The 12,097-nt window shown below is 43.2% G+C and overlaps 1 protein-coding gene across 7 annotated transcripts in view; it reads left to right on the plus strand.

Annotated features, from left to right (window-relative positions):
- LOC137435479 (inositol-tetrakisphosphate 1-kinase) overlaps positions 1-11,377 on the plus strand; it is a 58,394-nt gene extending 47,017 nt beyond the window's left edge. For all 7 annotated transcript variants that reach the window (XM_068129338.2, XM_068129313.2, XM_068129321.2 and 4 more), the window contains exon 11: positions 10,901-11,377. In XM_068129338.2, coding sequence (XP_067985439.2) covers positions 10,901-11,052 — 152 coding nt within the window. In that variant the 3' untranslated portion in view covers positions 11,053-11,377. The remainder of the gene's footprint in view (positions 1-10,900) is intronic.
- The last annotated feature ends 720 nt before the right edge of the window (positions 11,378-12,097 follow it).

Consider the following 12,097-nt stretch of genomic DNA (forward strand, 5'->3'; position numbering starts at 1 on the left):
CATATGTTTTATACCTCTCCCACCTCCCCCCAAGCCCTCTCCCTCCCACATTTCTCCCGATGTCCCTGCTCTCAAATGTTGTGTTTGTGTCCTTCCCCCTCTCTCCCCATCTTATCTACCGCTCACCTTATTTTGTGTTTTTTTGTGTCGGTTTGACTTTTTGTGTGATTAATGTGAGCTCTTTCACGAGCCTCGATCTTGTATACAAAAAAAAAAATAAGTTGAGTTACATTTCTATTCGATCCTTAATGCCTTCTACAATTTCACACTCACTTAGCCTGTGATGCTTCAGACTCGCCCATGTTATTAGTCCCCTACCGGTGTACACCGGAGGGGACTATAGGTTTGCACGCCGTCCCTCCGTCCGTCTGTCTGTCAGTCCGTCAGTCCATCACGCAAAGAACAGTTTTCCGGACTTTTTTTCTAAACGCTTAATGCTAATGATTTCAACCTTGGCACATGGTTTCCACATGAAAAGGTACAGATCAAGTTCGAAATTCACGACGTTTCGATCATTTTTGACAAAGTTATGGCACTTTGAACTTTGGGAATTCTGATAATTCTGATGATCCTTAACTCAGTGCCATTTTAAGTTTTAATTTCCTTTAAAAACCAATTTCTCTGCAATAATGGGACCGATTGAGATCATTAGAATATTTTAATGGTAATTATGACGTCACAGGTCACGTGGTTCGGCCGCCATATTTTTCATGAAAACACGAAAACCCCTTTTTCTCTGCAACGGCTGAACAGATCGAGGCCAAACTTTGCAGGCAGAATCGCATACCCATGACGAACAAAAAAGTCAGCGAGCATGACGTCATGCGTCACATGGTTTTAGAGTTATGACGTTTTTAAGCATGAACCTTTAAAACCGAGCTCCTCCCTCATTTTTGATCCAATCGAGGAGAAACTTCACAGATCTGTTCTGCATGTCAGTCTACTAAAATCCTTTTGGAATTTGCGATAGGGCATGTGGTTTGGCAGATATCGTTAATTAAACGAAAGTATTTTTAAAAATGGATATTTCTTGTTTATTCTGGAGTTCTCAAGCCGCATCGCGCGCCCTCAGCCTCGTCTCGCGAACATCAAAAGCGTGACACAGCGCGCGCTTTCGTGAGGGGCGGAGCCAAGCCGAGCAACATATATATATATATATATATATGACAGTCATCCCTCGCTATATCGCGGTTCACTTTTTGCGGCTTCGATACATCGCGGGTTTTTTTCGCTAGTATATGTAAAATTATATCGCGGATTTTTCGCTCTATCGCGGGATTTTGCGGTATAAATGTATTGGTATAAATGTATTTTTATATACTATTATTTTAAATATTTTTGTGGTAAAATAAGCATTTTCTAGCCTAAAAATTTTTTAAAACGTAAAAAAATAAGAAAAATACAGTATTTAAAACATATTACAAGAAATAAAATACTGTACATAGTGTACAGTAGAAGAGTAGACAAAGAGACAAAGATTCGTGCGTATGGAAAACGCAGATGCGGCAGCTTCCACTTGCACTAGTTACCCACGTAATGGGTAACTGTAATGCTCTTTCTGGCTGTGCAGTACATTCATCATCATCACCTTCATCGTCATCAGTACTGCACAGCTAATTCATCATCATCTTCATCACGCAAGTTGTAGTATTGAAGAGCCGGGGCTCTTGCTTGATACGGACGAAATGACAGGCAAGACACAAACTCGTCCGAGAAGATATTTATTCTCGTAACCAACTCGGGAACACTGAAAAGCCCGTTTATCGGGCTGAATTATAAAGCACAACCAGAAACCGAAAGCCACGCCTCTCAAGCGTGGCGTGCTTGGTGGTCACGTGATCAACAGGTGTAGCTGATTATACCCGCACGCGCGGCATGCTTTGGCGGTCACGTGACCAGCCACTCTGGCGCCGGGGATCCCCGCCGGTGACGTCACCGGCTGGAGCAAGGAGATTCTGATGCTGGTCTTGCTTGGGGAACCCATGGGTCGCTACAGTAGCTTCAATGGTGAGTATCCATTAGAATTTTATATGTTGTTAAAATTACGTATGTTTAAGAGTGTAAAAAGTGTTTAAGAGTATAGGAAGTGTTTATAAAAGTATGGGAAAGGTTAATAAGAGTGTGGGGAGGGTCATAAAGCTTTAAAATATATATAAATAATAAAATAAAAATATGGTCGCTACTTCGCGGATTTTCGTCTATCGCGGGGGGTTCTGGAACGTAACCCCCGCGATAAACGAGGGATCACTGATATATATATATATATATATATACACATCGATCATTGATCGTGAACCGAAAAATATAATAAATTACTGATATTTAGCGACTCGAAAGGTTCTTTATCAACAACTTATTTATGGTGCTTCTGCTGACCTGTCTGCAAGGTGTATAAATCGAAGTCCCGAGTGCGAATCACAGGTGAGCCCGTCCTGAGGTAAATAGCGATTGGGAACGATTCAGAACCTGTGGGTAAATAACCCTTGGTGATTTCCCCAACAGTTTTCCGGACGACAGACTGCCGGTATGGGACATGTATTGCAGCGCAATACTCAGAATGCTTGTTATTATTACTCTCACCTGAGGAGAGGGTATTGCATCCGAGTCCGTTTGTTTGTCTGTCTGTTTATTTGTCCGCACAGAATAAATATGATTTTCTCTGCAACCGTTGGTCCGATTGACAGGAAATTTTCACCATCGGTGCAACTCCACCTGTATAATTATTTTAATTATAATTATGACATCATAGGTCACGTGGTTTGGCCAACATCTTGGAAAAACCGAAAAACTTTGCACCTCTATTTCCGAAAGCGCTGAATAGAAAAAATTGAGACATGGCTCATTGTAAACAACTCTCCATGGGAATTAAAATATGTTAATTATAATGCCATAGGTGCCTCCATTATGACGTCATAATTCTACTAGTACAAAACGTCATCCGATCAAGATGAATTTACTTAAGCATAACCTAGGAATAAATTGGTGGAGAAAAAAAAATGATGACGTCATCGGTCACGTGGTTCGGCCACCATATTTGTTTTAACAAAAGCCTTAAAAACCACTGCAAATATATCCTGGCAAGGGTTTGCAATCTGATTGCTCTTTCTTTATACGACTTGCAGACTACCCACCCTATGGGCGATCTTGCTCCAAGCATGCAACATGTTCTTTATTTGGGTGGTGAATAGGCCACAAACCACTGCCTTGATTGCTCCCAAAAATAAAATACAAATAGCCCAGGTTACATATATGAAGCGAAAATATGTGTACTGCGTATGTGCACATGTAATGTATTGTGGTTATTGTCCCCCGTCGCACCGCAGAGCGAAAGGGGGACTATGGTTTTCCCCTCCGTCCGTGCATGCGGACGTGCGTGCGTAAGCGAAGGACCAAATTCTAATTTGGTGTGTGGGTGCAACTAGGCATATGGAAGAACCCTATTGAAAATTAGGTCGCCACATCAAAATCCAAGATGGCCACCACCATATATATGTCTGAACCTTGTGAGCGAAATATCTTGAAAAATAAACGAACTACTAACTTCTAATCTGGTGTGTGGGTGTATCTACGCATAAGGAAGAACGCTATTGAAAATTGGGTCACCACGTCAAAATCCAAGATGGCCGCCGCCATGTATGTCTGAACCTTGTGAGCGGAATATCTTGAAAAATAAGCGAAGTACCAACTTCTAATCTGGTGTGTGGGTGTATCTACGCATAAGGAAGAACGCTATTGAAAATTGGGTCACCACGTCAAAATCCAAGATGGCCGCCGCCATGTATGTCTGAACCTTGTGAGCGGAATATCTTGAAAAATAAGCGAAGTACCAACTTCTAATCTGGTGTGTGGGTGTATCTACGCATAAGGGAGAACGCTATTGAAAATTGGTTCGCCACGTCAAAATCCAAGATGGCCGCCTTGCGTCTTCCACTTTGTCTACTCGCATCACTTCACCGACGGGGGACTTAGGCGTTACGCTTGTATAACTTGGATAACTCCAATTGCATCTACCACCCCCAAAGGAAGAAAATGGCAAGATTGGCAAAATAAAGTAATTTTTTTATTTTTCCAAAACTTGATGGAATTAAACAAAACTTGCACATGTGCAACATATAATCGAGAGAAAGTATGTTGTATGTTTCATCTACTCCTCCGAGATGATTTGACCTGGGATGTTAACTTTCAGGGATTAATGAGGGCACCCTGAAATTGTACATGTTCAAGTTTTGTTTGATTCCATCAAGTTTTGAAAAAATAAAAAACAACCTTTAATTTGCCAATCTTGACATTTTCTTCCTTTGGTGGTGGAAGATGCAATTGGAATTATCTGAGTTGTATAAACACAATGCATTACATATGCACGTCCACTGAAGGTGGGCTGGTGGACGGAGGTTATGTTTTCACCCCTGTCTGTTTGGCTGTTTGTTTATATGTCAATTGCCTACAGGTCACATTTTTAGCTCACCTGGAACGAAGTTCAGGGAAGCTTATGTGAAGGCGCGTTGTCCGTCAGTCTGTCCGTCCATCCGTAAATACTTGCAACTTCTTCTCTGAAACCGCTGAAGGGATTGTGATCAAACTTGGCACAAATGATATTTGTTGTGTTGTGACTAACGTTTGTTCACGGCATTTAAAAAAATCGGATTTAAGGGAGTTTACTGGGGGGTCAAAGTGGATCCAGGTTTGACCCCCAAAATAGGAATTGGCTTTTTCCTCTGAAATTACACACGCAATTTCGATGAAACTTCACCACAACCTTCATCACCCGTAATGTACTCATGTTTGGTTTGTTCAAGGCATTGGAAAAATTGGGGTCTGAGGAGGTAGGGGGCGGAGGTTTGGGGGGGGGGGGGATTGCCCACCAAAATAGGTAATTTTTTGTTTGTTTGTCTTATGATTATGTTAGTATGATTCTATATGCTGCCCTGTCTTCTAGCAACCATTGAAATTGGTTTAAAATGCCCTTAGTCGGTGCAGTATACTGTTTATTCTACCAGGTGAGTGCCAGGGGTATTGCCCCAATGTTTACTCTGATCTTCACGAAACTTCAGCACCTGGTAGAGGTAGTTAAAAGCTAGAAGCCTATTTTTTTCAAGGTCAAGGTACATCGTCAATTTTCAACCATTTCACTTGATACCTATGTATATCTATCTATATACATAAACACCGGAGAACTTCCGGTCCCTCGAGCGACGAGGCTTGCTTCGATCTCCACGGCATCAAAGTTTGAGTGTTTTCCCATTCGTGTCTTTGTCAGGTTTCCGCTGGGTATTTTGTTGTGTATGTGTTATTGTGTGTTTCTATTTGGTTTTGGTTTTGTGGTTGTTGCAGATTTGTGTGTGATTAGTCGTTTTTTTGTTCGCGCCTCGTGCGCGCCTCGTGCGGCCTCTCCAGGCTCCCTCCCGCCCCCCCCCCCCCCCCCCGGTCAGTGTTTTGTGAATATGGGTTCTTTCCTTCATAGTATTTGCTTGTTTCTTTTGATTTTCTTTTCTCCCCCCTACCTCTCACGAACATCTTACCCTTTGTCCAGCGTTTTGAAGACAGAACAAAAAAACAAAAAAATTCTATATTAATTCTTTCTCTCCTCCCGGACACGTGCTTGTTCGCTCTCCTCCTCGTCTCGACTTATGCCCCGCCCCCTATATCTCGTTTTTCTTCCACCTTTGCTCCTGCTTTCTCAAATTCACGTTCTCACTTAGAGACTTTTCCCAGATTGTTTTTCATGGTTTTGTTTAAATATTATTTAAATATGTTTAAACCGCAGCCGTGATGCTGACGCCGCCCCCCCCCCCCCCCCCAGAATTTCCATGTTTTAAACATTTCCCAGTGTGTACCCTGGATTAGAATAGGTACACCGTATCCCTGCGTGTCGTAAGAGACGACAAGGAGGGTTGGCCTCAGGAAGGGCATCCGGCCATAAAAACATTGCCTCAAAAAGAGAACCATGACAATTACAACTACATATGGGCAGGGTACAGCCCGAAGTGGAGATCGGTTTCTGAGGTTTGGGACATGGAATGTAGGGACAATGACAGGGAGATCAGGAGAAGTGGTGGAAGTATTGATCAGAAGAAGAGTGGACATATGTTGTGTGCAAGAGACGAGATGGAAGGGAAGTGGTGTGAGAATGGTGAAGGGTAGGCAGGGACAGAAATACAAGTTTATGTGGCAAGGGTGCCTGGAGGGCGTGAATGGTGTTGGTGTCCTGTTTTCTGAGGAGTTTGTAGACAGTGTGGTGAGTGTGACTAGAGTGAGTGATAGGTTGATGATGGTGAAAATGATGATTGGAAAGCTCTTTTTGAACGTCATCTTGGGATATGCTCCGCAGGTTGGTCAAAGCGATGAAGAGAAGGACAAGTTCTGGTGTGCGATAGAGAAGCTGATGGAAAACGTGAAAGATGAGGAAGTTGTTGTGGTAGGAGGAGACCTAAATGGACATGTGGGAAGGAGTATGGATGGTTTTGACGGAGTTCATGGGGGTTACCGATATGGTGTGAGAAATGGAGAAGGTGAAAGGATTTTGGAGTTTGCTGATGGAGCTGATTTGTTGATTTGTAATACATAGTTCCAGAAAGAGGATAATAAGTTTGTTACATACACGTCAGGTGGGTCGACGACAACCGTTGACTACCTGATGGTGCGTAGGCAAGATAGGGGGCACCTCCGGGACACAAAGGTGATCCCGGGGGAGGAGGCTGTTTCACAGCACCACTTGGTTGTCTGCGACATAAGGGTGAAAGGTGCGAGGAGAGCTCGGCGGGTGAAGTACCAACCGAGAATGAAGGTGTGGAGGTTGAAAGAGGTGACAGTAAGGGAGGCATTAAAAGAGAGGCTGAGTAGGGTCGAGGATGATGTGGTTGAGCTTGAAAGTGATTGGATGTCAATGAAAGCTAGTCTGTTGGGAGCCGTTGGTGAGGTATGTGGATGGACAAAAGGACCACCGAGGCACTCGGAAACATGCTGGTGGGATGATGAAGTTGGAAAGAGGATTGACGAGAAGAGGAAGAGGTTCAAGGAGTGGCAGAAGGCGAAGGGTACGGGAGCAGAAACAGCAGAGCATGAAAGTTATAAGGCAGCCAGGAAGGCTGCAAAGAAAGAGGTAGCAAAGACACAGGAGGCATGTAGGAAAATGTTCGGAGAACGCTTGGATTCGGAAGAGGGTCAGAAAGCAGTATTCAGGATTGCAAAGCAGATAGCGAAAGAGAGGTGTGATGTGATGGGGGTGAGTTGCTTGAAGGATGAAGTGGGACAAATCGTTGTCGACCCAGATGGAATTAAAGGAAGATGGAAAAGATATATGGAAATGCTGTTGAATACAGAGAATGAATGGGATGGCAACATAGAGTGTAACCCAGTTTTAGGACCGGCAGAGAAGATAACTGAGAAGGAAGTTGAGGAAGCTATAAAAGCAATGAAGGGTAGAAAAGCGGGAGGGCCGACGGGAGTTGTGGGAGATATGTTGAAGGCAGCAGGAAGTTGGGGTGTGAAGAGAATGACAGAGATCTGTAATCTGGTGGTGAAAGAAGGCCGCATTCCAGTTGATTGGGAACTGAGTACCCTCGTCCCTCTATACAAGGGGAAAGGTGACCCTCTGGAGTGTGGCTCGTACCGAGCGATAAAGTTATTGGAGCATGGAATGAAGGTATTGGAAAGGGTGTTGGAGAGGAGGATAAGGAAGAAAGTGAAGATCAACGAAATGCTGTTTGGATTTATGCCAGGAAGAGGAACGACAGACGTGCTTTTCATTGTGAGGCAGTTGCAGGAGAAGTACATGGAGAAGAGGAAGAAGTTGTTTCTTGGGTTTGTTGATCTGGAGAAAGCATTCGATAGGGTTCCACGCAAAGTATTGACATGGGCATTGAGGAAGTCGGGAGTGGAGGAATGGTTGATCAGAGTAGTGATGGCAATGTACAAAAGAGCGTGCACAGCTGTAAGGACGAAGGACGGGAACAGTGGTGAGTTTGAGGTGAAGGTGGGAGTGCATCAGGGGTCGGTACTAAGTCCACTACTATTTGTAGCTGTGTTGGAGGTGCTGGCTCAGAACGTAAAGGAGGGTTTACCATGGGAGTTGTTGTATGCAGATGATCTGGTGTTGATTGCGGAAAGTATGGATGGACTGAAGGAAAAGATGAACAAGTGGAAGGAATGTATGGAGACAAAACGTCTGAAGGTGAATATCGGAAAGACGAAGGTGATGGCAAGTGGTAAAGCAGGTGGTGAGGTGGAAAGAACTGGGAAGTAGCCCTGTGCTCTGTGTAGGAAGGGTGTCGGAGTGAACTCCATTCAATGTACAATGTGCGCTGAGTGGGTTCATCGAAAATGTAGTGGTTTCAGAGGGTCATTAACCAGTGTGGCAGCTACATTCAAGTGTAAGGTGTGCACAGAGGGAGCTGCAGATGGAGGAAATGTTGAGTTGGATCTTGGAGACGGCGTGAAGCTGGAAGGTGTGAAAACATTTTGCTACCTCGGAGACATGCTGAATGGAGAAGGTGGATCAGACTCGGCAACGGTTGCTCGAGTGAGATGTGCATGGAAGAAGTTTCGGGAACTGAGTGGCGTGCTGATGATGAGGGGAGTGTCGTTGAAGCTGAAGGGAAAGGTGTATGCTGCATGTGTGAGAAATGTTATGATTTATGGGAGCGAGACATGGGTAATGAACGTCGAGCAGCAACGAAGGTTGGAAAGGGTGGAAATGCGAATGGTTCGACGGATGTGTGGAGTATCATTGAGAGAGAGAGGAAGACAAATGATGAATTGCGAAAGATGATGGGAATAGAGCCTGTGATTGATGCTGTGAAGAGGAACAGGTTGAGATGGTTTGGTCATGTGTTGAGGAAGGATGAAAGTGACTGGTTGAGAAGAGTGATGGAAATGAATGTAGAAGGAAGTAGAGGACGGGGAAGACCGAGAAAGACTTGGCTAAAGATGGTGGAAGAAGAAATGCGGGCAAGGGGGTTAACAAGGAGAGATGCAGAAAATAGGGCAAAATGGAGAAGATTGTCATGGGGACCGCAAGGCTAACCCCCGATCTGGTAGGGAAAATGGCCTTTAAAATGCATGTTGTGTTGTATACATAAACAAAAAACATGGTCCATGAAGCCGTGCGACTATGTGTCTTTTAATTACGTACTGTTTGAACGTCAGTTGCATACTGACTGCATATAGTCTTTTAATTAAATCTGATTGGAATGCACCTGATACACCTTTTGACGCTTTAGACTGCTGAGACCCCTTAAACCTTTGAACCCTTAAGAACCCAATATCCTTGACAACCCAAGATCCTCAAGACTCTTCAGACCCCTTTTACCTTCAAAACACTTTCGATACTTAGGACATCTTCCTTCAGATCCCTTCACCCTTTCGACCTTTTTCTACCCTTTAGACCCCTTAGAGTTTTAGATGTTGACACCATTTAGACCCCTTACATGCTTAAGATAGATATGACAGCTTGGACCCTTGACCATTTAGAGTGCTTTCGACCACTTGGACCTTTTCAGACCCTTTTTACCTGCTTGAGAGATTAGACCGTCACCCTTTTCGACACTAACTTCTCGTGGAACCATCTATAACCTTTTAGGCACACACCATGTAAACATCTATAGTCTTTTTTTTTTTCTTTTTTTTTTGTATGCAAAGTCTAGGCTCGTGTAAGAGCTAACACCTTAAACACAAAAAAAATAAACAGACACATAAAACATATAATAAATGGAGCAGTAGATGAGAAGGGGAGAGAGAGGGAAGCACACAAGCACAACAACGGTAGAGAACAGGGACATCGAGAGATCTGTGGAAGGAAGAGGGCTGGGGGAGGAGGGAGTGGGGGTACACTGCATAAAACAAATTGACACTACTAAGAATTTCAGGAATTAAGTCGGAGATAAAAGGTGGATTTGGAGTGTATTAACGGGGGTAGAAAGAATCAAGGTTTTGGATGGGGGAAGATAAGAGTTGGTGGTGAACAGATGGTTTAAAGGCCTGGAGGGAGGAGTGGGATTGAAGAGAGTGTGGGAGTTTGTTCCTGAGGTGGGAGAAAAGAGGAATGAAAGAGTGAAGGTGAGCCAGACATTTTGTCAGTGATTTTGATTTTGTCAGTTTCACCAGAAGAGGGTTGCTGACAGATCTTGTGTGTCCTGAAGGAATATTTGGGGGACAGAGCACAGATAGAGCTGGGGGAGTTAGGCCGGATAGGAGTCGGTAGAAGACAGAAAAGCCATCAACCTGTCTGCGGTGAGCGAGTGAAAGGCCTTCAGAATCGGCTTCATCGCAGGAGATAACAATGATTCTGAAAGCTTTGGTTTCTTCAGCGTGAAGCCGAGCTTGGTGTAAGGCAGGAGCATCAGCCCAGAGGAGAGAGCAGTATTCCCTCAAGCTGTGGATGAAAGCTTTGTAAGTGGTGAAGAGCTCAGAGGTGCCAAGGAAGGACTTCACACGATGGTCAAACAAAGTCTTGCTTCTTGCTAATTTCAAAAGTCTTCTTGCAAAACACAGATTATACTTTTTTGGTTGTGGTATGTGTCCTCAATCAGGTCGTCATTGTTGTTATTATTTATTGGTGTTTGTTATTTTTACCTTTTCTATGTGTGTATATAATACAGAAATTTATTTGCTCTTTATAATTCACTGTGGCAGATATATGTTTCAAACTTTATGGTGATTTATCCAGTTACGTATCACATAATTTATATTTAAATTATTTTTCATTTGTTGTTAAGTTATCAAACTTGATTCATCAGTCTTCTGAAGAAGTTTCTTATCCATTTTTGCTATGGTTAACTTTTCGCCACATTTCTGAGTTTGGCAGTGGAAGGAGAAGAAAAGGGTAAATATGGAGTTCTTCATTTTTGGTGTATTTTTTTATTCTTCTGATGAGCCCATTGACTAAATAATCTATCCCATGCAGGTTATGATGGCGTTCCTGACTTCTCGGAGCACCTTGCCGATCATATTTCAAAGTTGCTTGACGAGAAAGGCCAAGAAGCTGGTGAGGCTGCGCTGAATGGAACAGATGCTGTTAGGTTGGCGCATTATCATAAGATTGAGGCAACTGTGTGACGAGCATTAATAAAGATCAACAAGTGAGTTTTAAGATTTTTACCAGAAATGTTTGTTCATTCCTTTACCTTGTCTCATTGATTGGTGAATGATTTATTAAAGCCACTGTGGTTTGTAACAGTGCACATCATTTTGATTTTCTTGTGGGACCAGAAGCAAAGTGCACATCGTATTGATATTTTTTATTCGCCGAGGAAAAAATGGACATCGGACATGATTAGGGTTGGGAAAAATAATATTTTGGGTTTCATTGTTTTTGGGCATTGTGTTTAAGTGTAAAAGGTTGAAAAATATTTTTCATTGAATAAAGACAATCGTAATCCGATTTTAGAGTTTTTTTGTCAGGGTTTTTTCATAACTTAGGCAAATGTTTAGTTGTCTGGGTTTGAGGAATATTAGGAGATTTATTGTCATGAATATTTTATGCAGAGCTCAACTTGCAGCGTCCTGGGGACAGCTGTCGGGTTGATACAAATAGGCATTCAGGACGTTTCTCAAGATGATCCTAAGTACGACGTGTTCTCGATTTTGCAGGGAAGTACAGTCTACACACCAGACTACCGTCATACAGATAGTACTGTCGTGTGACTACACTTGGTGAACATCGTAGGGCAGCATTGAGGACCAAACAAGCTTACACACTCCAAGGCGTTCAGTTCAAAAATATAGCGGAGGATACGTGTGGGGGCAAGTGGGGGAGAAGCCCGGAGTGCTTACCTTCACGGATCCCCCGATGTCCATGACCCTGCAATAAATCAACTCTAAACAACCCAGGTTTTAAATGTACAAAAATAACAGGTTTAATGAAAGAAATGCTGGTACAAAGAAAATGCACGATGAACTAAATTGCTAAATGGAGCACTCCCACAAACAGACTCAAACAGACGAAGGATAAAATAACTGGAAAATAAATAGCAGTTGTTTGTGGCACTTGGCTCAAATCTGCTGAGGCGTCTTGTCAGGGGTCGTCAGGGTGGCTCGTGTCTTGTGTGGTGTCATAAGGAACAAAGGTCTATAGATTACAGAGGTATTTACACACAGGGGA

Source organism: Myxine glutinosa, chromosome 1 (assembly GCF_964187855.1).
Source record: "Myxine glutinosa chromosome 1, kmMyxGlut1.1, whole genome shotgun sequence".
NCBI lineage: Eukaryota > Metazoa > Chordata > Myxini > Myxiniformes > Myxinidae > Myxine > Myxine glutinosa.